Source organism: Phocoena sinus, chromosome 2 (genome assembly GCF_008692025.1).
Source record: "Phocoena sinus isolate mPhoSin1 chromosome 2, mPhoSin1.pri, whole genome shotgun sequence".
Lineage (NCBI taxonomy): Eukaryota > Metazoa > Chordata > Mammalia > Artiodactyla > Phocoenidae > Phocoena > Phocoena sinus.
Genome location: NC_045764.1, coordinates 148,533,235 through 148,561,073, shown reverse-complemented (window position 1 = coordinate 148,561,073; position 27,839 = coordinate 148,533,235). Strand labels below are relative to the sequence as shown.

General features: G+C 46.0%; 1 protein-coding gene across 1 annotated transcript in view; it reads left to right on the top strand.

Annotated features, from left to right (window-relative positions):
• Positions 1-27,839, top strand: part of DPF3 (double PHD fingers 3) — a 256,158-nt gene that overhangs the window by 165,131 nt on the left and 63,188 nt on the right. Inside the window, exon 7 of the mRNA XM_032624903.1 lies at positions 11,441-11,578. Within this exon, the coding sequence (XP_032480794.1) occupies positions 11,441-11,578 (138 nt within the window). The remainder of the gene's footprint in view (positions 1-11,440; positions 11,579-27,839) is intronic.

Below are 27,839 nucleotides of genomic sequence, written 5' to 3'. Positions count from 1 at the left end.
ACCTTAGAGGGTTTTCAAGAGGGTGAAGTGAGACCGTGTGTAAAAACAATTAGTTCACTGCCTGGTTCATAAATATGCTCAATAAATATTTTTTTTTCTACTAATTCAAGAAAGGGTATTTATTTCACACGCGAGTCCCCAGTGGTGTTTTGTGCTCTGGCTGCTGGCGTTGTCAGAGATCAGGGAAGCATTCTGAGAGTGAACTGAACGATCAGAAAGAGCTACTGTTTGTTGAACGCTTGTTGCGGGCCAGGCAACGTGCTAAGTACTTCACAAGGATGGACTCACTCAGTTCTCACAATACCCACATGAGGTATAAAACTATTATTATCCCCATTTTACAGACAAGGAAACTGAGGTTTGGAGTAACTTGCCCAAGGTCACACAACCAATTAGCTGACGTAGGACAACTGACCCCAGAGTTCACCAGAATCATGTTACCCTGCTTCTCAACAGAGCAGGAAAGAGTTCTGCTAACACATTTAATGCTTTGGTTTTGGAAGTTTCTGCATTTCTCTGCGGGGGATCCAGAATCAGGTTATAGAGTATTTTGAAATGAAACCTTGTTGCCTATCTCCGTTCTTCCTGTTTTTTTTTTTAAAAAAAACATGTAGCCACGTTCACATACAGTAAATTCCTACAATACGCAGAATGCCCTCCCTTGATGAAGACACAGGACTTGTGGATCACGGGCATTTGATAGATCCTGGCTCTGGGCTCACTCCTAATATATGGGTCAGTGCCAGACCCTGAGGAATGTGGCTTTGAAAAATCAGGATATTACACCCCCCGCCCCCTACTCCAGCCCCTGTGTTTCTGTCCAGAAGAATTCAGCTTAAAATAAGCATCAAGGGTGGCCTGGAAGAAGACATGAAGCCACAGAAGGGCATCTGCCTACCTGGCTTGGTGGGGTGGGGAGAAGGGTGTAGGCAGCCCCTGGGTGGATTCTGTGGCTGGGAATCTACATCATTTTTCTGTCACAGTTGAGGGAATAATTGCTTCAGGAGGCACACAGTCCTCAGAGGACCCAGAGAAACAAAGCATTGTGCAGTGTTAGAATGGAAAGACTTAGAGATGGTCTGATGCAACTGCCATATGTTACAAATGGGGAAACCAAGTCCAGAAAGCTGTGGGATTTGTCCAAGGATGTACGGTGGGTTAGTATCAGAGCCAGGGCCAGACGCCAGGTCTGCAGAAGGCCACCCGCGCTGCTGGCCTCTGGCTCGAGAAGGGGTGGGGAGGGAAGCCCACCTGTGCTTGTCCAAGAGGAGCTTCTTGGTGCCTAAATGTTGCAGGACCTGGGCCATCTGTGAAGCCACCACTTTTATCACTTGAGCTTTGTGGGGCCATCATTGGCTCTTGAAAAAGCCTAGGCATTTAACATAGTCGTAGGGATTAACACCCTACCCTGAGTACACAGGTCTGAGCTAGTGGCCTTTTGCAGTGTTCCCTGGGTTTTGTCCCAAGCTCATTCACAGCAGGGCTTTTCTCACTTGGGGCTTCCTCCCACCCGGGGGATTGGTGTAGACGGTCCTCCACCTGCCTTGATGGTTCTGCAGAGAGAAGACCGAGGGTTTTCAGGAAGGTGTGGAGGTCCCCAAACATCTGAACCGGTCTGGTAGGCTATGATTCTCTTGTCAAAATGGCCCTTGTTTATATTTGTCTTGGCTCCAGGAGGACATAAGTTTCAACCTTAGATGGGCTGAATGGCAGAGAATTTGATGTCAGAGTGATTGTGGAGGTGTGGGCAGGATAAAGGTAGCAACAAGGGAGAGGGGGAGCCCTCCCCATCCTGAGTTCCAAGGAGCAGGGAGGACATTGGCTCCCAGGGGTAGCTGGATCTGGGAGGGAGGGTAGCCCGAGTGGGGTGGGCAGGGCACAGATCCCCACCTCCTCTCTTCTCACCCTCCGTTCTCCTGCCAGTGCCTCCCAATGACCAAACTCCACCGGAAGCAGAGGGCAAGAGGCCATCGAGGTCAGCTCCAGGCACTGGGAGGGGTTGTGAATGGAGAATGACTAGCACGTCTTTGATTCTGTGTGTTTCAAAGTCAGACAGACCTGAGTTCAAATTTCGACTCTGCCATTTAGTGAATTGTTTCAATGCCCCCCAGACTCAGTTTCCTTCTCTGTAAAATGGGATGATAATCCCTACCTCCTGAGCTGTTGTGAGATTCAGTGTAAGAATGTGTGCCTGCCTGATAGTCCGTAAGTATGATGCCTTGGAGGCATCAGCAGGTGACAGGCACTGCTGGGTCGATCTTACAGAAGAGGAAGTCAAGCTGCAGAGAAAGGGAAGTGGTGTCCTCAGGGCTGTGTGTAAGTGCCACAGGGCAGAGCTGGGAAAGAGATGTGGCCCGGTGACTCCCAAGGTCCGGGCTTTGTCTCTTGGACGCTCATCCTGTAATTGCTTTCAGTCGCTGCTTTCAGGCTCTCGGAAACCACTGGCTCAGATACCCACTGCGTGCTCCAAGTTGGGCTGATGAAAATGTGCCAGAGTCATTAAGTTATCAGTGGGGAAGGCAGCCGCTTCTCCCTGGCAGGAAGGATTCTGCTGTCTGCTGCAGCCGGCTTTGTTCCCACAAACTGCCCCTGATTGTTCCTCCCTCCTCCCCCTTCTCCGCTTCCTCCCCCATCCTCATAAGGGGTGAGTGGTGTAGGGTTGCAGTGGGGTGGCAGAGGTGCGTTGTAAATATTCTGAGGTGGCACTGAAGGTATTCATAACTCCAGACAGGAGGTCCTGCCTGGCGAATGCAGCTCTGGATTGGGAAGTGGGCAAGCACTAATTCTGCAGCTTGACAGATGGATCTGCCCCAGGGGGAAGGAGAGAGGGGAAGGCAAGCTGGACCTTCCTCATTGTCACAGCTGTTCCTCTCCACGTGCGTGGCGCCTGGAACACACAATCCAGGTGCGTGCTGCCAAGGTGAAAAGAAGGACCTGAGGTTGTGCACAGGCTTGTGCCTGGTCCCAGGGGTGATGGCTTCAGGGGCGCATGACGCCAAGGAGCTTGCCCTGGGGAGGGAGCCTGGAGTGGGAGGATGGGGGCGCAGCCCTCTCTGAACGCTTCAGCTGTCTTGGGGCTCAGTCTGATTCTGCACAAGAGTGGGGAGTGAGATTGCTGACATGATAAAGGGATAGCAGATGGTTCTAATACTTTATTTTCAGAATGTATCTTTCCCAACATTCTTTTCCTTGCAACTCCATCACCCCAGACTTCAGAGGACAAACTGCTAGTCCTCCCCACCCCCTTCCCTTTAGGGTTTATTCCCTTTGCCGATCCACAGTGTTGACAATGGCAGCTGACGATGGCTGAGGCTTACTGTGAGCCCTGTACTATTTTCAATGTATTCTCTCTCTTTTTTTTTTAACATCTTTATTGGAGTATAATTGCTTTACAATGGTGTGTTAGTTTCTGCTTTATAACAAAGTGAATCAGCTATACATATACATATGTTCCCATATCTCTTTCCTGTTGCGTCTCCCTCCCTCCCACCCCTCTAGGTGGTCACAAAGCACGGAGCTGATCTCCCTGTGCTATGCGGCTGCTTCCCACTACCTATCTACCTTACGTTTGGTAGTGTATATATGTCCATGCCACTCTCTCACTTCATCCCAGCTTACCCTCCCCCTCCCTGTGTCCTCATGTCCATTCTCTACATCTGCGTCTTTATTCCTGTCCTGCCTCTAGGTTCTTCAGAACCTTTTTTTTTTTTAGATTCCATATATATGTGTTAGTATACAGTATTTGTTTTTCTCCTTCTGACTTACTTCACTCTGTATGACAGACTCTAGGTCCCTCCACCTCACTACAGATAACTCAATTTCGTTTCTTTTTATGGCTGAGTAATATTCCATTGTATATATGCGCCACATCTTCTTTATCCATTCATCTGTTGATGGACACTTAGGTTGCTTCCATGTCCTGGCTATTGTAAATAGAGCTGCAATGAACATATTGGTACATGACTCTTTTTGAATTATGGTTTGCTCAGGGTATATGCCCAGTAGTGGGATTGCTGGATCGTATGGTAGTTCTATTTGTAGTTTCTTAAGGAACCTCCATACTGTTCTCCATAGTGGCTGTATCAATTTACATTCCCACCAACAGTGCAAGAGGGTTCCCTTTTCTCCACACCCTCTCCAGCATTTATTGTTTCTAGATTTTTTGATGATGGCCATTCTGACCGGTATGAGATGATATCTTATTGTAGTTTTGATTTGCGTTTCTGTAATGATTAATGATGTTGAGCATTCTTTCATGTGTTTGTTGGCAATCTGTATATCTTCTTTGGAGAAATGTCTATTTAGGTCTTCTGCCCATTTTTGGATTGGGTTGTTTGTTTTTTTGTTATTGAGCTGCATGAGCTGCTTGTAAATTTTGGAGATTAATCCTTTGTCAGTTGCTTCATTTGCAAATATTTTCTCCCATTCTGAGGGTTGTCTTTTGGTCTTGTTTATGGTTTCCTTTGCTGTGCAGAAGCTTTTAAGTTTCATTAGGTCCCATTTGTTTATTTTTATTTCCATTTCTCTAGGAGGTGGGTCAAAAAGGATCTTGCTGTGATTGATGTCATAGAGTGTTCTGCCTATGTTTTCCTCTAAGAGTTTGATAGTTTCTGGCCTTACATTTAGTTCTTTAATCCATTTTGAGCTTATTTTTATGTATGGTGTTAGGGAGTGTTCTAATCTCATACTTTTACATGTACCTGTCCAGTTTTCCCAGCACCACTTATATGTATTCTCTCACATACCTTACAACCGTGCAGTAGGTGGGCTGTCATGATCATCCCCATTTTCCGGAGAGGATGCTGAGGCACAGAGAGATTTAGCTACTCACCCAAGGTCACAGTCAGTCAGCAACGGAGCTGGGATTTGAACCCAGGCAGTTCGGATCTAGCCTACCCACGCATCAATACAGAGCCTGCCTCTCTGAAGGGAGGGTCGACCCAGAAGAAGGGCCAGAGCTGTTGGTGGCACTAAAATGACCACTGCTGAGTGGCTAACCCCTCTGGCCAGGCTTCCTAGTTACTTCAGAGGGAAATTTTGCCCTCGACTAGAGCTGGCTGGGTCCTGCATTCACTGTGGCAGCTCTTACACGATTAAGGTGGCTGTTTGGAATAACTTAGTCCCAGATCTCTACCCCCTGCCCCAAATGGTTTCCAAGGCCAGATGCATAATGTACAGGGCCCAGTGCAAAATGCAAATGAGGGCCCCTTTGTTTAATAGTATTAAAAGTGTCAAGATGGCAAGAGCAAGGCTTTAAACTAAGTGTGGGACCCTTCCGAACCCAGGACCCTGTCTGAATGTACAGGTCACACGTCTACGAAGCTGGCTCACAAGTGTTCAGAGTGGCAGGGAGATGTGATGAAATACATATAGAAGGTGAGACAGTGCTAGATTTTCCTTCTCTTCCAAACCAGTCAAAGCAGGATTTCCAAGGCGTTTCTCTTCATCACAATGTAGCAGTCTGACCCAGATGCTCTTCAACCAAAATAAATCTTAGAAATCTCTCGTCCCTAGGATGAAGTCATTTGAGGGACTGGGACTTGGGTCAGCAGCTTTGTTTTGGGGCCAGGCATCTTGCTCCATGAACTCCAATCTCTCCTAAACCTGCCTCTCAAACTCCCCTCCCCCCTGCCTCCTTCCCTTTAGCCTACGAGCCTGATCAAGACCTGTTCTGTTAAAGGACAATCCCCACTCAGACTCCCTGGACTCTGCAGTCCCATCTGTCCACCAGCTGACTCCTTCCCCTTCCACAGCCATGCTGGACGGAATGGTCCTTCGGCCCCATCACCACTTCCTCATTCCCCAAAGCATCCTAGCTTCCTGTAGCCTTGCGTCATCCTACTCGAGGCTGTGGATTCTCTGCTCACTCAGGTGACCTGCTAATTGCCAAGCCCAGTGCTGTCTTCTGAGTCCCCAGCCTTCTCGGCCCTTCTGGGGCATCTGACGTTATCCTGGCTCTGCCTCTGTGAAATGGGGATGCGCGTGGCTGTGAGCTGATTTACTTGAAGTGCCAGAACAGGCCTGGCACATGGTACATGCTCAGTAGCTGTTAGCAGGGGCCGTGACCGGTGGTGTCATCGTTTCTGTCACCTGGAAGCCCTGCTCCTCTGGCCTATGTTGCTCAGTCCTTTGTGAGTGTTTCTTAAAAATTTTTAATCGGTTTCTCTTTCTTCACCAGACTCTTTAAGATACCGGTGTTTTCTGAGTTCTGTCCTGTGTCCACCTTTCTTCTTTCTCTCCTCCTTCTCTCCTGGCACTTTTCTCTCCATATCCATCACTTCCACTGCCACCTGGCAACTCCAACATCCACATCTCTTTCCCAAGCACCAGGTGTATAAGCCAACCCCAGACTGAGCTCATTCCCTTCCTTCTTTAAATCTGATTTTCCTCCTACGTGCTTCCACCCAGTTGCCCAAGTCAGAAACCTCGGTATTTTTATTGATTCCCTTAGCTGACATCGAGTGCAGGCCCCGAGCTCATCACTGGGGCTGCAACAGTGTGCAAACACACAGGCCCTGCCATGCTTGCTGCTGGTGGGAGAGACACATATTGATACACGACTAGTCCTGGGAAGGTAACACACCAGCGTCCTAATTGTGATTGGAAAGACTCGAGAACTGAAGGATTGTGAAGCGTTGATCAGGCAAAGTGGGGCTGCGGGACATTCTGGGCAGAGGGAAGAGCTTGTGCAAAGGCTCTGTGGTGGAAGGAAAAATGTTTAAGAAACGAAAGGGCCAGTGGGCAGGAGGGCTGGGAAGGAGGCAGAGGTGGCTTCGGGTGAGGCTGGGGGGCTGGATGGGGGCTGGATGGCACGTGGCCAGGAAGGCCGAGTTCGTGGAAGTCGTTTTGCGCTCCTCCTTTCTGCTGACTCCCACCCGCTCCCCCTTCTACCAGATTCCCCCTAACCTCTCTCCTACCCCGAAGTCCTCATTGTTCACACACGGAAAATTAAAGGAGCCTATTGCCACCTCCAAATCCATCTTGTGCACTATAACCTTAACCAGTATTTCTAAAATGTAAACCTGATGAAGTTGGTCCTCAGGATGCCTACAGTCCTCCCCCACTTCCCACTGTCAGGATAAAGTCCTGCCCACCTTCCTCTCCTTAGTCCCCCTCACACCCACCCCGATGCCCCCTTCCCAGTGGCTTTACTGAATATCCTGCAGTTCCCCAAAGGTGCTGGCGGGACGTGCTTTGGTGCCCGCATGCCCTCCTCCTTTGTCTGCCTGGTGATGTCCTGCTCTCTCACAAGCTGCAGCTCATCCACCTGCTCTGGGAAGCCATCCTCGCACCCCACTTAAGCCCGTGAGCTGGCCCCTCCTCTTTGCGGGGCACAGGCTCGCATTGGTGCATTTATCCCACCTCCCTTCTTGCTAGTTGACGTGTATATCTCCTCTGCTAGACTTCGGACTCCTGGAGGGAGGGGACTGGGGCTCATTTGTCTTTGTCCTCCGGTGCTTCAAGGCTGGGTACACATTAGGTGTTTAATAAATGTTTCCTTGAAGACCTGGTGATGAAGGAATGACATGATATAAGCAGGTGGTGAAAAATGAAGCTCCACCTGGAAAGCTCTGCATACAGGGATTGTGGTTAAGGGCTCTGGCTTCCAGGGCCACCGTGGGCTGTCCGCTCCTGTTTCCTCTAATAACTGAACACAGGTCTCAAGGCTGCCTCCTGCTGCCCCCTCCTGCCACCTCCATCCATCCAGAAGGGCAGGCGCATGCAGGGCGGGGAGAGTTAATCCTCAATATATTCAATCTTCTAGCAGAGTGGTTCTCAAACTGTAGTGTGTATCGGAATCACCTGCAGGCCCTGTTAAAACACAGATTGCCTGGCCCTACCCCGAGACGTTCCGCTTCGGTAGGTCCGGGGTGGAGCCCAAGAAACTGCATCTCTAACAACTTCCCAGGTGATGCAGATGGGGCTGGTCTGGTGACTACTCTTTGAGAATCTCTCTTCTAGCAAAAGGATCTGCTCTAAAACTTTCTATGGTATTGGGGAAGGAGATATGGGAAGCTTTTTGCTTGGGTTTGGTTTTGTAGGTTTTAAGAACTATTAGTGTGAGATTAATGTGGATAGATGGAGCCGATTCTACACACTTACCTCCTCCCCCGTCTCCTCGCTTTCCTACAAAACGTTTCTGTGTTCACTCATCAACTATTCAATGGGTATGTTTTGAAGGTGTAAAATGTGCATGGCAGCACGGCAGGTGGAGTTGTTGACATCAAGATGAAATCGATATGACACTGTCCTTAAGAGAGGTCCTCCAGTGCAGTCATAACTGTAATTCAAGGAGGTCAAAGAAGAAATGCCTACTCGGGTGGGTAGTGAGTTCCCCATCGGTGGAGTTGTTCCAGGAAAGCATCTAGAGTGTTCGTGGGAATAAAACAATTTGATAGTCAGTTAGACCAGGATCTTAAAATCCTGGAATTCTGTGATTAAGGAAGATGGTGGTAATTGACACAACAAAATGAAACAAATAAAATACTGTGGAGTGTGCAGTAGGGAGATCTGCAGAGGCAGCTGAGGCTTCCCCATATAAATACTGACATTATTGGCCTTATTTTTAATAAACATTTATTCCTCACCAGCAATATTCCTTGTAATGAAATGAATTTATATCCAGTGACCCCATAGTTTGCTGTTTATTGACCTTAGATCATTTAAAAGTTAAATAGAAAAAGTCACAAGCAGGCCCACGGTGTGCCTCAGGGGTCTCCTTAGGTCCCACTTCCTAAGGCAAATGGAATTGAGTTGTGTAGTGACATGTTATTATTATTATTTTTTGCAATATGTACGAGAGAGAGAGAGAGAGGGGGAGAGAGAGGGAGAGAGGAGCCAATTGTAGGACTTGAATTTATAGTCACTAGGTCACCAGCTTGGTCACCAACTTGATCACCAACTTGAATTTCAGACTCTCATCTTCTTAAGAAAGTCCAGCCAATTCCCAGATTCCATAGGAGAGGTAAGGGTCAAAGTCCCTCTTTCAAGGAGGGTACAGCACTTAAGATGTGGTAGACCACACTGAAGCCCCTTGCCCCTCACTACTGTTTATTGAGCATCTATTAGGTGTTGGGTACTGAGTGAGATACTTTACAAATATTATTTATAATCCCTCAAGGTAAGTAACACCATCATCATTTTCAGATTTAAAAAAAGGCACAGGGCTTCCCTGGTGGCACAGTGGTTGAGAATCTGCCTGCCAATGCAGGGGACACGGGTTCGAGCCCTGATCTGGGAAGATCCCACATGCCGTGGAGCAACTAGACCTGTGAGCCACAACTACTGAGCCTGCATGTCTGGAGACTGTGCTCCGCAGCAAGAGAGGCCACGGCAGTGAGAGGCCCGCGTACTGCGATGAAGAGTGGCCCCCGCTTGCCGCAACTAGAGAAAGCCCTTGCACAGAAACGAAGACTCAACGCAGCCAAAAATAAATAAATAAATATATTTAAAAAAAAAAAAAGGTGCAAAGAGATTATGTATCTTGTCCAATTTCACACAGAACTCCTTAATTTATTTTTGGAAGTCAGCACAGCTATGCAATTGAAAATCATGGTAAAAGGCCCCAAATTATTTATCTGTCTCAAGTCTGAGTATTAGATGCAAAATGCAAAATTAGAAAGTAGAATGCAGCAGTATATCAAATAGATAATACACCCTGACCAAATGGAGTACATTCTAGGAATGCAAGAATGGCTCAATAGTAGGAAGCATTAGGAAATCAACATAATTCACCATATCAGCAAACCAAAAGAGAGTCATATATTAGTAGATGCTGAAAGGACAGCTGGTAAAATTCTCCTGTAATAAAACTCTAACTCAGGAATGAGAAGAACTACTTAAACTTGATAAAGACTAAAAACTAGCTACATATATCATTCTAAACAGTGAACCACTAAATCCAATTTCACTACAATTGGAAAAGCTTGCTTTTGCTATTTTAAAATATTGTCTTGGTGATTCTTACAAATGAATTAAGCTAAGAAGATACAATAGTTTACATATATATGAGAAAGAAGAGATGACATTATCCATTTTTGCCAATGGTTATAATACCTGAAAAACCTAAGAGAATCTTGTAAGAAAGGAAACCCCACCAGAAATAATAAGGGTAGGGGGTAAGAGGGGTGGGTAACAGTTCTTCTCTATACTGTGGAGGTCATGCAGCTGGTCAACTTTGGCACCTGGAAGTGGGATTTGAACCCATGTCTGATGAGGAACTCTGTACTCTTTCCACCTTGGGAAGTGTTTACACTCACTGCTATAACCCAGTCATGTGAAGTGAGAATCTCTTAAAGATGGCAACCTCAGCTACTCCAGCAGATCCGGTGGGGTTTGCTCTGCTGGGGAGAGGTGGGGACGAGATGAGAGGGTTGGCATGAGATTTTTCCTGGAAGACCCTTGTGGCTTCTGCTACCAGCAGTGCCATCCCTCCACAGGCTGAGATATTGGGCTTTGTGACAGGGAGGGTGGTGGCAGTGGTCTAGTCTTAGCCATTTAGGTACTAAGCAGCCGACCAAGGGAGCTGCCCCCTTCTTCTTCTTGGGTCCAAGAAATCATATTTGTGTTGCTTGTTGCCCTTGTCTCCTACTGTCCACCTGAGAGGTAGTGCCTGCTAGGACACGTTTTTAGAGATTCGGGATATCAGAGGCTTCCCGGGCCATCAAGGGCACAAGCTCTTGGTTGCGACATCTACCAAGGATGCCTCAGATTCATAGTTTCAATGGTGGAAGTGGAATGTGTTTTTCTGGCACAGAATCACTGAGTGATAGATCAAAAATATGATCCGTATAAAGCTTTTGTACTTCATACAGAGTCAACCAGAGGGTGGTGGAAGGAGTACTGCGCAGGAATCCAGGAGACCTGGGTTCCAGTGGCTCTGCCACAGCCAGCTGTGTGTTCCCAGGCAAATCACTTAAGCTTGCTGGGCCTCGCTTGCTTCATCTGTGCCATGGGGTGTTGGACTAAATAGACTCACAGTGCCTTTTAACTTCAATGTTATAATAAGTGTTACCCTTACCAAAGTTATAATACTTATCACCCTTACCACTGTTCTAAGTGCTTTGCATAGAGATTAACTCATCATAACAACCAAAGAGCTAAGTACTACTATTATGCTTATTTTCCCTCTGAAGAAACTGAGGCACATAGAGTGCAAGTGACTTTCCCAGGGTCTCACAGCTAGGAAATGATGGTGCTCTTACACAGTTCAACTTCCGTCTTCTATGGTTTTTCTTTACCTGGGTTCTTTTCTTTACTTGTTGCAGCGGTGCTGGTGCTGGGGTGAGGGTCGGGGGGTGTTGGGAGTGGGAGACACTTTTTTGGGGAAACCCAGCTCTGGGGTGGATGGATGGGAGTCACTGCCTGGGAGAATGATGGCCGTGGCTGCAGAGATTGCTAACATTTGCGTTTTCCCTTCCTTTCCTCTTTTCCTCTCTAGTCTGCGGCAAGCGCTATAAAAACCGGCCGGGACTCAGTTACCACTACGCTCACACCCACCTGGCCAGCGAGGAGGGGGATGAGGCCCAAGACCAGGAGACCCGGTCCCCACCCAACCACAGAAACGAGAACCACAGACGTGAGTTCCCAGTTGTTGGGTTGGGGGAGTGATGAGGTGGGTGGGCAGGGCTACGGAGCATTCCTTTTTGTTCACCTCGGGCATCTTCTGGTGGCACCTGTAGATTGGTCTCAAGGACCTGTGGTGAGTTGGCTATTTCAGCAGAGCCACAGATGCCCCTGTGGGTCAGCTGGGTGGCACACCCAGCTCTGTTCCCAGAGGATGGGAGGTAAGTGTTAAGGCGGAAGAGAAACATCCTTACCTGGCCATTGTCAAATGCCAGACCTGCTACTCTTTTCCCTCAGCTCCAGAAGATCCATTCACAGCTGCTAACCTGAGGTGGGCAAAGCTGTGGGGTGTGTCAGTTCAGGCAGACATTCCAAATGTCTCCTTGGCCACCAAGGGACATAGAATATTCTTGCTTCATTGTCTCAGCTCTTATAGGGTCACACTTTTGGTAAGGGCTCTCCTGCCTTAGAAATATGGCCCTGGAGCCTCCATGCTCTTCACTTGAGCACTCAGTCAGCAAACATGACCTGGGTATACTTGTCACTTGGGATATTGGGCTCTGAAGACCCAAAATAATCCTGAAGATTTGTGTTTCCATTTCTATTCTTTCTTTCCTTCCTCAACTTCCAGTTATGAATTAGGGAGTCACAAAGGGTTTAGCATTCACCATGTGACTTCCCTCTACAACATTCCTTATGGTTTCTGGGCCACCCCCAAATCAGAATGGGAAGGGATAATGGGATCTTTAGGGCTTGCTTCAAGATGTGGGTCATTCTAGGATCATGGGGTGAAGAATAACTGTGGACATGGCACGTGTTTGTTGCTTTTTTTTTAACATCTTTATTGGAGTATAATTGCTTTACAATGGTGTGTTAGTTTCTGCTGTGTAACAAAGTGAATTAGCTACACGTATACATATATTCCCATATACCCTCCCTCTTGCATCTGCCTCCCACCCTCCCTATCCCACGCCTCTAGGTGGTCACAAAGCACGGAGCTGATCTCCCTGTGCTATGTGGCTGCTTCCCAATAGCTATCTGTTTTACGTTTGGTAGTGTATATACGTCCATGCCACTCTCTCACTTCATCCCAGCTTACCCTGCCCCCTCCCCATGTCCTCAAGTCCATACTCTATGTCTGTGTCTTTATTTCTGTCCTGCCCCTAGGTTCTTCAGAACCTTCTTTTTTTTTTTTTTTAGATTCCATATATATGTGTTAGCATATGGTATTTGTTTTTCCCTTTCTGACTTACTTCACTCTGTATGACTGACTCTAGGTCTATCCACCTCACTACAAATAACTCAGTTTAGTTCCTTTTTATGGCTGAGTAACATTCCACTGTATATATGTGCCACATCTTCTTTATCCATTCATCTGTTGATGGACACTTAGGTTGCTTCCATGTCCTGGCTATTGTAAATAGAGCTGCAATGAACATATTGGTACATGACTCTTTTTGAATTATGGTTTGCTCAGGGTATATGCCCAGTAGTGGGATTGCTGGGTCATATGGTAGTTCTAGTTTTAGTTTTTTAACGAACTTCCCTACTGTTCTCCATAGTGGCTGTATCAATTTACATTCCCACCAACAGTGTAAGAGGGTCCCCTTTTCTCCACACCCTCTCCAGCATTTATTGTTTCTAGATTTTTTGATGTTGGCCATTCTGACAGGTGTGAGGTGATACCTCATTGTAGTTTTGATTTGCATTTCTCTAATGATTAGTGATGTTGAGCATCCTTTCATGTGTTTGTTGGCAATCTGTATATCTTCTTTGCAGAAATGTCTGTTTAGGTCTTCTGCCCATTTTTGGATTGGGTTATTTGTTTTTTGGATATTGAGCTGCATGAGCTGCTTGTATATTTTGGACATTAATCCTTTGTCAGTTGCTTCGTTTGCAAATATTTTCTTCCATTCTGAGGGTTGTCTTTTGATCTTGTTTATGGTTTCATTTGCTGTGCAAGAGCTTTTAAGTTTCATTAGGTCCCATTTGTTTATTTTCAGTTTTATTTCCATTTCTCTAGGAGGTAGGTCCAAAATGATCTCGCTGTGGTTTATGTCATAGAGTGTTCTGCCTATGTTTTCCTCTAAGAGTTTGATACTGTCTGGCCTTACATTTAGGTCTTTAATCCATTTGTTTTTGTGTGTGGTGTTAGGGAGTGTTCTAATTTCATTCTTGTACATGTAGCTGTCCAGTTTTCCCAGGACCGCTTATTGAAGAGGCTGTCTTTTCTCCATTGTATATTCTTGCCTCCTTTATCAAAGATAAGGTGACCATATGTGGGTTTATCTCTGGGCTTTCTATCCTGTTCCATTGATTTATAATTCTGTTTTTGTGCCAGTACCATACTGTCTTGATTACTGTTGCTTTGTAATATAGTCTGAAGTCAGGGAGCCTGCTTCCTCCAGCTCCGTTTTTCTTTCTCAAGATTGCTTTGGCTATTCGGGGTCTTTTGTGCTTCCATACAAATTGTGAAATTTTTTGTTCTATTTCTGTGAAAAATGCCATTGGTAGTTTGATAGGGATTGCATTGAATCTGTAGATTGCTTTGGGTCATTTTCACAATGTTGGTTCTTCCCATCCAAGAACATGGTATATCTCTCCATCTGTTTGTATCATCTTTAATTTCTTTCATCAGTGTCTTATAGTTTTCTGCATACAGGTCTTTTGTCTCCTTACTAGGTTTATTCCTAGGTATTTTATTCTTTTTTTTGCAATGGCAAATGGGAGTGTTTCCTTAATTTCTCTTTCACATTTTTCAGCATTAGTGTATAGGAATGCAAGAGATTTCTGTGCGTTAATTTTGTATCCTGCTACTTTACCAAATTAATTGATTAGCTCTAGTAGTTTTCTGGTAGCCTCTTTAGGATTCTCTATGTATAGTATCATGTCATCTGCAAACAGCGACAGCTTTACTTCTTCTTTTCCGATTTGGATTCCTTTTATTTCTTTTCCTTCTCTGATTGCTGTGGCTAAAACTTCCAAAACTATGTTGAATAATAGTGGTGAGAGTGGGCAGCCTTGTCTTGTTCCTGATCTTAGAGGAAATGGTTTTAGTTGTTCACCATTGAGAACAATGTTGGCTGTGGGTTTGTCATATATAACCTTTATTATGTTGAGGTAAATTCCCTCTATGCCTACTTTCTGAAGAGTTTTTATCATAAATGGGTGTTGAATTTTGTCAAAAGCTTTTTCTGCATCTGTTGAGATGATCACATGGTTTTTATTCTTCAGTTTGTTAATATGGTTTATCACATTGATTGATTTGCGTATATTGAAGAATCCTTGCATTCCTGGGATAAACCCCACTTGATCATGGTGTATGATCCTTTTAATGTGCTGTTGGATTCTGTTTGCTAGTATTTTGTTGAGGATTTTTGCATCTATGTTCATCAGAGATATTGGCCTGTAGTTTTCTTTCTTTGTGACATCTCTGTCTGGTTTTGGTATCAGGGTGATGGTGGCCTCATAGAATGAGTTTGGGAGTGTCCCTCTCTCTGCTATATTTTGGAAGAGTTTGAGAAGGATAGGTGTTAGCTCTTCTCTAAATGTTTGATAGAATTTGCCTGTGAAGCCGTCTGGTCCTGAGCTTTTGTTTGTTGGAAGCTTTTTAATCACAGTCTCAATTTTAGTTCTTGTGATTGGTCTGTTCATATTTGCTATTTCTTCCTTGTTCAGCCTTGGAAGGTTGTGCTTTTCTAAGAATTTGTCCATTTCTTCCAGGTTGTCCATTTTATTGGCATATAGTTGCTTGTAATAATCTCTCATGATCCTTTGTATTTCTGCAGTGTCAGTTGTTACTTCTCCTTTTTCATTTCTAATTATTTTGATTTGAGTCTTCTCCCTTTTTTTCTGATGAGACTGGCTAATGGTTTATCAATTTTGCTTATCTTCTCAAAGAACCAGCTTTTAGTTTTATTGATCTTTGCTATCGTTTCCTTCATTTCTTTTTCAATTATTTCTGATCTGATCTTTATGATTTTTTTTCCTTCTGCTAACTTTGGGGTTTTTTTGTTCTTCTTTCTCTAATTGCTTTAGGTGTAAGGTTAGGTTGTTTAGTTGAGATGTTTCTTGTTTCTTGAGGTAGGATTGTATTGCTATAAACTCCCCTTTTAGAACTGCTTTTGCTGCATCCCATAGGTGTTGGGTCATCGTGTTTTCATTGTCATTTGTTTCTAGGTATTTTTTTGATTTCCTCTTTGATTTCTTCAGTGATCTCTTGGTTATTTAGTAGTGTATTGTTTAGCCTCCATGTGTTTGTATTTTTTACAGGCTTTTTCCTGTAATTGATATCTAGTCTTATAGTGTTGTGGTTGGAAAAGATACTTGACATGATTTCAATTTTCTTAAATTTACCAAGCCTTGATTTGTGGCCCAAGGTATGATTTATCCTGGAGAATGTTCCTTCAGTACTTGAGAAGAAAGTGTATTCTATTGTTTTTGGATGGAATGTCCTATAAATATCAATTAAGTCCATCTTGTTTAATGTGTCATTTAAAGCTTGTATTTCCTTATTTATTTTCATTTTGGATGATCTGTCCATTGGTGAAAGTGGAGTGTTAAAGTCCCCTACTATGATTGTGTTACTGTTGATTTCCCCTTTTATGGCCGTTAGTATTTGCCTTATGTATTGAGTTGCTCCTGTGTTGGGTGCATAAATATTTACAATTGTTATATCTTCTTCTTGGATTGATCCCTTGATCATTATGTAGTGTCCTTCTTTGTCTCTTGTAATAGTCTTTATTTTAAAATCTATTCTCTCTGATATGAAAATTGCTACTCCAGGTTTCTTTTGATTTTCATTTGCATGGAATATCTTTTTCCATCCCCTCACTTTCAGTTTGTATGTGTCCCCATGTCTGAAGTGGATCTCTTTTAGGCAGCATATATATGAGTCTTGTTTTTGTATCCATTCAGCCAGTCTATGTCTTTTGGTTGGAGCATTTAATCCATTTACATTTAAGGTAATTATCGATATGTATGTTCCTATTACCATTTTCTTAATTGTTTTGGGTTTGTTATTGTAGGTCTTTTCCTTCCCTTGTATTTCCTGCCTAGAGAAGTTCCTTTAGCTTTTGTGGTAAAGCTGGTTTGGTGGTGCTGAATTCTCTTAGCTTTTGCTTGTCTGTAAAGTTTTTAATTTCTCCATCAAATCTGAATGAGATCCTTGCTGGGTAGAGTAATCTTGTTTGTAGTTTTTCCCCTTTCATCGCTTTAAGTATGTCCTGCCACACCCTTCTGGCTTGCAGAGTTTCTGCTGAAAGATCAGCTGTTAAGCTCATGGGATTCCCTTGTATATTATTTGTTGTTTTTCCCTTGCTGCTTTTAATATTTTTTCTTTGTATTTAATTTTTGATAGTTTGATTAATATGTGTCTTGGCGTGTTTCTGCTTGGATTTATCCTGTATGGGACTCTCTGCGCTCCCTGGACTTGATTGACTATTTCTTTTCCCATATTAGGGAAGTTTTCAACGATAATCTCTTCAAATATTTTCTCAGTGCCCTTTTTTTTTCTCTTCTTCTTCTTCTGGGACCCCTATAATTCGAATGTTGGTGCATTTAATGTTGTCCCAGAGGTCTCTGAGACTGTCCTCAATTATTTTCATCCTTTTATTTTTATTCTGCTCTGCGGTAGTTATTTCCACTATTTCATCTTCCAGGTCACTTATCCATTCTTCTGGCTCAGTTATTCTGCTATTGATTCCTTCTAGAGAATTTTTAATTTCATTTTTTGTGTTGTTCATCATTGTTTGTTTGCTCTTTAGTTCTTTTAGGTCCTTGTTAAACGTTTCTTGTGTTTTCTCCATTGTATTTCCAAGATTTTGGATCATCTTTACTATCATTACTCTGAGTTCTTTTTCAGGTAGACTGCCTATTTCCTCTTCATTTGTTTGGTCTGGTGGGTTTTTACCTTGCTCCTTCATCTGCTGTGTATTTCTCTGTCCTCTCATTTTCCTTAACTTACTGTGTTTGAGGTCTCCTTTTCACAGGCTGCATGTTCGTAGTTCCCATTGTTTTTGGTGTCTGCCCCCAGTGGGTAATGTTGGTTCAGTGGGTTGTGTAGGCTTCCTGGTGGAGGGGACTGGTGCCTGTGTTCTGATGGATGAGGCTGGATCTTGCCTTTCTGGTGGCAGGACCGCATCCAGTAGTGTGTTTTGGGGTGTCTGTGAACCTATTATGATTTTAGGCAGCCTCTCTGCTAATGGGTGGGGTTGTGTTCCTGTCTTGCTAGTTGTTTGGCATGGGGTGTCCAGCAGTGTATCTTGCTGGTCGTTGGGTGGAGGTGGGTCTTAGCATTGAGCTGGAGTTCTCCGAGAGTGCTCTCGCTGACTGATATTACGAGGGGCTGGGAGGTCTCTGGTGGACCAATGTCCTGAACTTGGCTCTGCCACCTCAGAGGCTCAGGCCTGACACCTGGCCGGAGTACCAAGACCCTGTCAGCCACATGCTGGGTCATCCTGGAGAAGATGGACTGAAGCCAGGAGAAAGCTAGAGGATGGGAGACCTGTCAGAAGGCTTGTTTGATGAAATCAGGCCCAGGATGGTGACATTCTTTACCCAGGCTCTACTCATGAAGGGGAAAGGGGTGCCTCAGAAGCCGAGCACATGCTTTCACAGCCGAGGCACATGTGAGCGCAGATTCATGCCATGTGTTTTTAATTTTGCTCAAAGGATTTTGTGGTAGATGCTCTTAAATTGAACAATTCAGTGTAATTAAAGGGATCAGACCTTTAATAATGTTTAGACTCTAGGGTTTGAGGGTGATTCCTGTGCATTTCAGTCAGTCAGCTCAATTAGCTGATGTCAGTTGGTTGCCTTCACCAAATATTTGAAACAATGAACACACCTTGGCCGAAACCTTCCTTTGGATTAGTGTGGGTTTTCCCCTAATCTCCACCCCAACTTTCCCCCTGTAGCATTGCCTCCTGTCTTAGTTTCCTTGGCTGCTATAACAAAATACCAAAGATTGGCTGGCTTAAAGAATAGAAATTTGGGGGCTTCCCTGGTGGCGCAGTGGTTGAGAGTCTGCCTGCCGATGCAGGGGACATGGGTTTGTGCCCTGATACGGGAAGATCTCACATGCTGCGGAGCGGCTGGGCCCGTGAACCATGGCCGCTGAGCCTGCGCGTCTGGAGCCTGTGCTCTGCAATGGGAGAGGCCACAATAGTGAGAGGCCCGTGTACGGCAAAAAAAAAAAAAAAAAAGAATAGAAATTTGTTTTCTCACAGTTCTGGAGGCTGGAAGTCCCAGATCAATGTGCCATCAGGGTTAGTTTCCTCAGGAGCCTCTCTCCTTGGCTTGCAGGCGGCTGCCCTCTTGCTACCTCTTCACATGGTCATCCCTCTGTGCACGTGTACTTCCAAAGTCTCTTTGTGTCCAAATTTCCTCTTCCTTTTTTTAAAAAAATAAATTTATTTATTTTATTTTTGGCTGCATTGGGTCTTCATTGCTGCATGCGGGCTTTCTCTAGTTGTGGCGAGCAGGGGCTACTCTTCATTGCAGTGCACTGGCTTCTCAATGCGGTGGCTTCTCTTGTTGCAGAGCACAGACTCTAGGCACGTGGGCTTCAGTAGTGTGGCATGCGGGCTCAGTAGTTGTGGCTCGTGGGCTCTAGGGCGCAGTCTCAGTAGTTGTGGCACACGGGCTTAGTTGCTCTGCGGCATGTGGGATCTTCCCGGACCAGGGCTTGAACCCATGTCCCCTGCATTAGCAGGTGGAGTCTTAACCACTGCACCACCAGGGAAGTCCCCAAATGTCCTCTTTTTATAAGGACACCAGTCAGATTGGATTAAGGCCCATTCTAACAGTCTCATTTTAACTTTTGCTCTTTCATCACCTCTTTAAAGGCCGTAGATCCACATATAGCCATATCCTGAGGTACTGGGCATTAGGGCTTCAACATATGAGTTTGGGGGGGGCACAGTTCAGGCTATAACACCTTCTTTAATTCTTGCTCTCTTTCAGGGTTCAAGCCTCTCATGTGACAGACCCTTTGTTTTCTTACCAACTACTGTCATCTGGACAGAACCTGAAAAGCAGGCAGGAGGTGCCCACCTCCCTGTGCCAGCTTCTGAATAGCTATGATGCTGAGGTCTCTACCTGCCCCCTGGGGAGAGGTTCCCTTGGTCCAGTCACCCTTGTCTTCCAGAAAGGAAAATGTATTGACCTGTACTGGTCAGTTGGTTTTTGCATTTCCCTGTCCCTCCTCTCATCCCTTCTCTGATTTAAGTGGCGAAGGCATAGCTATTGTCTCATGCTGCGAGGAGTCCGAGAATGATCTCCTTTGATTTGGGTTGCTGTCTGGAAAGTGTTTACTAGTGATGGTTGCTCTCTCTAAAGTATTTATTAGCTTGGTATTATTTCTCACTTCCCCCAGTGCTGGCTTATCTCCTTTACATCTCTTCTCAAATGTCAGTCCGTTTTGTCCCTGTGTATAGGTGCTTTCCTTGAGCTGCGGGGTTTGGAGTGCTTCTCTTTGGCCTGAGTCTCTTTCATGTGTGTGCACGGTGATAGCAGCCACAGAGGAAGGTTCCTTGTGACCCCCAAGTACACTGCGGACCCCCAGTGGGTCCAGGGAGTCTCCTCCTTAGCCATTCCTGTGGGCCCCTCCTGCCTGTCTGTTGACTTCCAAGATGGGCACTGGCCCCTATTTTTCTTTCTCCACCAGGATCTCCTCACGCAGCTTGTGGGTCCGTGTCTTCTGTCTCTTCATGTCTTCACCGTGAGGCCAGACAGCCTTGCTTAGGGAGGAAGCTGCATCTTTTCTCCTGGTTGGAGACGCATCCCTAAGTATCCGGCCGTATGTTCTCCTCTCTCTGTGGGTTTGCCAGTGAGCACTCCCACTCCAGCCCCCCTCGACTCCCCTTCCCCTCTCCCTGCTGATGAGAAATTGGGTTCTTCATAAAGGATCGTCCAACTACTCAAGGGATTTAAACTGCATAGAGGACTTCCCTGGTGGTTCAGTGGTTAAGACTCCCCACTTGTACTGCAGGGGACACGGGTTCGATCCCTGGTTGGGGAATTAAGATCCCGCATGCTGCGTGGTGAGGCCACACACACAGACACACACACAGACACACACAGACATACACACATACAAAAAACTGCATAGAAAAGAATAGCTGTACCTGGTCTCATCTGGGATCTTCTCACACGAGGAGGGTTCCAGAACCCTCGCAAACACCTTTTTTTTTTTTTTTTTTTTTTTTTTTTTTTTTGCGGTACGCGGGCCTCTCACTGTTGTGGCCTCTCCCGTTGCGGAGCACAGGCTCCAGACGTGCAGGCTCAGCGGCCATGGCTCACGGGCCCAGCTGCTCCGCGGCATGTGGAATCTTCCCAGACCGGGGCACGAACCCGTGTCCCCTGCATCGGCAGATGGACTCTCAACCACTGCGCCACCAGGGAAGCCCTACAAACACCATTTTAATGACATCTCCACACGAGGCCTCTGAGAAGTCTGTGATTAGCTCTAACTTTACTAGCGGGGAGGGTACGGCAGAAAGGCCCTCAATGTCCACAGAAGCCCTCCCTTTCCTCTTCCCCAATTTCTCTGGATAAATCCAAGAGACAGCGGCTTTTCCCAGGTTCCCTGCACCACAAACACCACCAATCTGTTTGCTTCTCTGAATGTGTGCTCTGTTCCCTCCCACATTCCCCTGGTGAGCGGCCCCCCAACCATTTTCTCGTGAGTGCTAATTGCCAGCATCATTACTAGCGGCCATTAGCTGCTCCCACTGTTTGGGGTGGGGGTGGGCCCCCATCCATCCTGCCCCTAAATGCCACTGGCACTCTGTGGTGAATTGAATGTGACAGCTCTGCAGCACCCTAAGGTCTCCGCTTTTTTTTTTTTTTTTTTTTTTTTTTTTAAGGTCTCCGCTTTGTGATCCTCCCTTGGCAAGGTTTTTGGAGTGGGGGAGGGAGGCAAGAGAGCTTGATCCAAGAGGCTAATCTGCAGGTCCCCCAGGGAAAGTTCTGGATGCCAGTGAGGTGGGAATGCTGACTTTTCCCTCTTAAGCAGAGCTACAGCGGGAACCCCGCTGCTGGTGAGCACAGGCCTATGGGAAAAATAGCCCTACAGACTCAGGAGTTGTCAATGTCACGGGCATCTGCGTTTGTACCACCTGCAGCAGTAGAGACCTTTTGACTTTGGTCCTCCTGCTGTCCCTTGCTGCATCCCCCCGGCTGTGTCTCCAGCAAAGCCCATTGCTCATCCTTGCTCCCGCTGCTGCTGAAAGGGCAGAGCGGAGTGCTGGAGCCAGCACTGACTGCCCCCCGCCCCTCCACCCCCCGCCATGCTGCCCAGTGCTGCCAGCTCAGCACTCGACTGCCATTCCTCCCACCCTCCGCCCCCTCCCAGCTGATGTTCTCCCGCCTTTGTTCCTCTCCTAGTCTCTCATTTTCTCCTGAATATACACTGTTTGTCTCCTTGGTAGGTTTGTCCCCTTTCCTTTGTGTCCTGACCTCTCTGTCTCAACTCCAGGCAGCCCAGGGATGCTTGGAGCTCAGACACTCCCGCTTGGGAGATAGGATTTTCTGATGGGGTCTTCCCTGCCTGAGCTGCTGCCCTTCTCCTCCCTGTGGGAGGCTGGATTCTTCTTCCTTCTTCTGTTTCTCTGACCACCTCCATCTGCTTTCTACAAATGAAATCACTGTGTGTGTGCACATGCGTGTATACGTGCATACATATAGATACACACACACATAGGCTACATATATATGAATAAAAGGAGGGAGGGTTTGGGCAGGTAGGACTCAGAGAGGTGCCACTCAGAGGCATCCTGTTGTGACCCCTTAAATGTCACCTTGGGAAACAGGGTAGCAGAAAGAGCACTGGGTTAGAATTCAAAACTCCTTTGACACGGGCTCACAATGTCAAAGCTCTTCTTGAATTTCTTTTTACCTTCTCTGCACAGTGGGAATCTATTACAGACGATGTTTTTAAGGTACCTTTTTTGGGGGGTGGGTATGGGGATGTCTGAGGTCATGGACCTGTATGAAAAAGCGGTGTGAATAATTTCAGTCTGATACATTCATCTGTCCATCCATCGATGTATCCATCTATCCACCACCGTCTATTGGTTTAGTAACCTTGTATCGAATACTGCCTTGGTCCCTTTCCTTGAGGAGCTCTCAGTAGTGAGCAGGAATGTGTAATAGGGTGTGCATAGAATATGGTGTAGGAAGCCAAGGGCTCAAAGCCACAGCACACTTTCTACTCCTTAGGGCAGTAGTGTTCTAAGTGTGACATCAGCATCACCTGGGAACTTCCTGGAATTGCAGATTCTTGGCTCCATGTGGTAACAGGTGCTCTGAGGGTGCGGGCCAGCAATCTATGTTTTAAGAAGCCCTGCAGGGCATTGAAAGCTTCAGAACGTTAGAAACATTAGAACGTTTAAAAAGCATTAGGGAGTTTGTAAAGGCTTCCCTGAGGAGGTGACCTTCAAGTTAGCCCTTGAAGAATGAGGAGAAATTTACTGGGTGGGAGAGGGCTTCCCAGATAGAGGGAACTGCGTGTACAAAGGCAGGGAGGTGTGAAATAGCATGGTGCGTTCAGACAATTGGTAGTAGTTGTGTCTGACAGTGGTACTGGGGAAATGATGGAATGTGGGCAGGGGCCACAGCTGGAAGCGTCTTCTCTGCCAGGCTGTGTAGTTGTCATCTTGTAGGAAAAGGAGAACCATGATAGCAATTACTAGAAGTAAGAACAAATGATTTATAAAGAAATATGTGTGGCATATTATAAATTATCATACGGGGCTTCCCTGGTGGTGCAGTGGTTGAGAGTCTGCCTGCCGATGCAGGGGACGCAGGTTTGTGCCCTGGTCCGGGAGGATCCCACATGCTGCGGAGTGGCTGGGCCCCTGAGCCATGGCCGCTGAGCCTGCGCGTCCGGAGCCTGTGCTCCGCAACAGGAGAGGCCACAACAGTGCAAGGCCCGCGTACCGCAAAAAAAAAAAAAAACGAAAACCAAACCAAACCAAACCAAAACAAAAGAATTATCGTATGGTGTATCTCTTATTTAATAGCATAAATGAATGTAAAATGCTCTCTACAGCACACTTGGAGCTCCTATGAGGGAAATGTGTTTTAAAGTATAGATCTATAAAATTTATTCCAAGCCTATTTCTCCGGTCCCTGGAATGGAAGTTGGGTTGTCCTCAGTCCCGGGAGGTCTCAGTCTTCTGTCTAATAGTGGTGGCCTGGCATATAGCTAGGCTTTCAATATCTGTCAAGAGAAGAAAAGTCCCCACACCAGTATGCCTTTGGAGGGCATGTTGTACTCTACAGAACTGAAAGAGGAGAGCCGAGTTGATTAAGGGTAATGCTGGCTGATTAGATAATCTGAAAATTAGTCTGATAATGTGCAAATTATCTAAAAGAAGCACATGATGTCATTGCCACACTGATGGGAAAGATCGAACAGATGTTAGTCTTCTGACATCTCTGTCCTCTAACATACAGCCCAGGGGCAACGGATACAGCTTTAAGAGAGAGAGTGAAAATCACGTTTGACACAAGCTTAAGAATTTTGGATCAGTCTGAAAGGTGCCTGAAAACCTATAAAACCCACACAACTCACCACTTACCCAACCTTGACGCAGGAAGTTCAGGCTTCGTTACTGGGGAGAGAGAGGGCAATTCAGATCCAGGGCTCTGTCTGGAAAAGTGAGCTGCTTCTCGCTCCCCAAAGAGCAAATCTGGAAACTAACAACCGGTGTTCCTTAGGTGAATTATGATTTCACTAAACAGTTTACAGATTACAAAGCAAAGAAGAATCTGAAGTTGCTCTGGCCTTGAAGGTATACTTGGAGTTAACTCTCCAGACCTGTGGGTCATCCACACTCTTGACCCAGAGACTGAGAAAATGTCACTGGAATTGGCTGGGCCAGTGTGTGAAACACAACTTGGCCACCCTGCCATCTTCTGTCTGTGTAGATGTGGGTCAGTACTTACATTTCTCTGCTCCTTCGTTGCCTCATCCGTAAAACAGAGAGAACCATCGTTCTGCCCTCACGGGGTTGCCGTGAGCCTTCCTGAGGTGACGTGGGTGTCTGGCACCAGGCCCACACTCTGAGGGTGCCGACATCCCATCTCCGTGCCATTCAGGCCAGCAGAGCATGTCCAGGACCACAAATGGCTAACCTGCATCGGGCCCCGTCTGTGGCCATGTTGATGCTGAGAAGCTAACTGCCTATGGGGGTCTCACTGGCATCAGGAGGAACTATCAGAGCCTGGCACATCCTTTGCTAAATCTTAGATAAGGGACCCCAATCCTTCCACATAAGCTAAACATGGGTATTTACTGAGCACTTACTGTGCATGCACCCACTCGCGGGGCCAAGTGTAACTGGGGCTCCAAAAAGATATAACATGTGGTCTCGGTCCCAGGACAACTTCTGGTCTAATTGGGGAAATAAGATGGATATGTGAAACCTGGTGGGAGGAAACTGTGGAGCAGAATCTAGCCGGGTGTGCATCCCTGTATTTACCATCCCGTTTCCCCAGGATCCGCATCTACCTGCCATTTGCCTTTCTGTGAGCTTCCTTTTTTTTTTTTTTTTTTTTTTTTTTTTGCGATACGCGGGCCTCTCACTGTTGTGGCCTCTCCCGTCGCGTAGCACAGGCTCCGAACGCGCAAGCTCAGCGGCCATGGCTCATGGGCCCAGCTGCTCCGCGGTATGTGGGATCCTCCCGGACCGGGACACGAACCCGTGTCCCCCGCATCAGCAGGCGGACTCTCAACCACTGCGCCACCAGGGAAGCCCTGTGAGCCTCTTTTATTTCTCTCACCTTTTTGGCCTATTACCTAGAATGTTCGGGATTGAAGAGTTTCGTGTCCTGATCAATGACAAGGGCAATAATACTTGCTGACATTCCTTGAATGTGTCAGACACTGTGCTAGGCATGCCACATTTATCTCATTCATTCCTCACAGTAACCTTATAAGATAGGTGCCATGTCCCCTAGAGAACACCAAGGCACACAGAGACTGAGGGATGTGCCCTTGGACACAGAGCATGAATGTGAATTCTCCAGTCATGTGTCACTTCTTGGGAAAGCCTACTTATTTACACCTTTGATCCTTTTTCCTGCCTTTTCAGAAATAAAATTATTTTACAGAGGAAAAGAAAGAGGGAAAGACATGGTGGAATACCTACTTGTGCCAGGCACTTTGCACATGTCATCTCGAGTAATGTTTGCAAGTCTGTGAGGCACGTGCCATTACTCTCATTTTACAGATGAGGAAACAGAGGCTCAGAAAGGTTGAGGAACTCTGCCCAGGTCACACAGTTAGCAAGATGAGAAGCTGAGATGTGAATGTGCTTGAGCTGGACACCATTCAGTTATGTCAGGACATTGGAACCCCAAGTGATGGATCCCAATCTCAACCTGGGATGTTTATCATAGTCCTACTGATGTCCCTTAATTTCCCCCTGTAGGCCAATTGTCAAGTGCATCATATTGCATAGTGGCTTTTCAAAAGAAGTGAATGTATTAATGGGCAGTATCGAGGTCAGCCTGGGCTGTGTAACAAAATACCATAGGCTGGGTGGCTCAAACAATAGGAATTTATTTCTCACAGTTCTAGAGGCTGAAAGTCCAAGGTAAAAGTGATGGCAGGGTCGGTGTCTGGTGGGGACTCTCTCCTTGGGTTGGAGATGACCATCTTTTTGCTGTATCCTCACATGGTCTTTGCTTGGTACATGTCGGTAGAGAGAAGCAAGCTCTCTGGTGTCTTTTCTTATAAGGGCACTAATCCCACCATAAGTGTCTCATCTCTCAATACCATCACGTTGAGGGTTAGGGCTTTAACATATGCGTTTTAGGGGAGAAACAATTCAGTCCATAGCAGGCAAATTTAATCTTCAGAATGAACTTTAGCTGTTTATGATGTTACATGAAACCCCCCTTTACAAATTCTGCTTGAGACTTTAATTCGTAAATGAGTTTTGCTCTAGAAAAAAATCACACATCACTCAGTTCAATAATTTTCCTGCATCTTTCTCTCTCATTCTATGTCTCAGTCTTTCCAAGCTCTTATATCTCTTTCTGATCTTGTTCTTAAAAAAAAAAAAAAATTATGCGGTACTTGAAGTGAAAATCCTAGGATTAATCCTTGGCTCTGTTTTCCTTCACCACCCTTTTGGCTACCCCTCCAAAATATACCCCGAATCAGTTTCCGTTTCTCCATCCCTATCACCACTGGCTCTTGTCTGGATCATTGCAACTTCTTTATTAGTCTCTCTGCCTTCGTTCTTACCTCTTATAGTCTTTTCTCCAAGGAGTAGCCAAAGTGGTCTTTCAAAAGTATAAAATAGATTATGCCATGCCATGCTCTCAAAACTTTCATCACACTTGAATACAATCCAAAGTCCTCACCTTGAGGGCCTGCATTTTTGCTTCTCAAAGCGAGGTCAGCAGTATCCACATCACCCAGGGCTCAGGTGATCAACCTGTCCAGGTTGGCCCAGGATATTCCCAGTTTTAGACTGAAAGTTCTGTGCCCTGGAAACACCTCAGTGCTAGGCAAACCTGGATGTTTGGCTACCCCATGGGGAAGCGTGTAAGAAATGTGGGCTCTCAGGCCCTACCTGGACCTATGAATCCTAATCTGAATTTTACTGAGATCCCTAAGTGATTTATTTGCACAACACTCAAATTTGAGAAGCCCTTGCCTCTAGGGCCCGCTGACCACTCTGACTTGAGTTCCCTCGGGTGTGTTGTTGTATGTACCCGTGGCAGGATAGCATCAGGTGGGCCAGCTAAGAGCCACACTGCCTGGGTTCAGGACCAACGTAGCGTGACTTTAGACAAGCTTCCTCGTGCCTTAAGTATCATCTGTGTAAAATCAGAACACTAATGCCTCTGTATCATAGGGTTATGCAATGCTGAAATAAATTAATTCATATACAGCACAGCACTAACAGATGTGTATGACACAATGTGATATGACCGTCATGTGTCTCAGAGCCGTGGTCCTCCAGCTTGAGCACATCAGAATCACCTGTTCCTTAAAACGCAGACTTCCGGATCTCCCACCCCAGAATCTTGGATTCAGTAGATCGGTGGTGGAGGCCTAGAATTTGCATTTTTAAGAAGTCATGTGAACTATGTGGACCACTGCCTTAGAGAAATCCAGCTTTCAAAGACCGATGGCCAAGCTGTGTTTCCCTTTAATTCTTTTTACTTTTGGACGCACCGAGTCAGGTAACCAGGAAACAGGTTGCATTGTTCAATCTGGGGGGAGAAACTTGGTTTTCATTCTTTTCCTA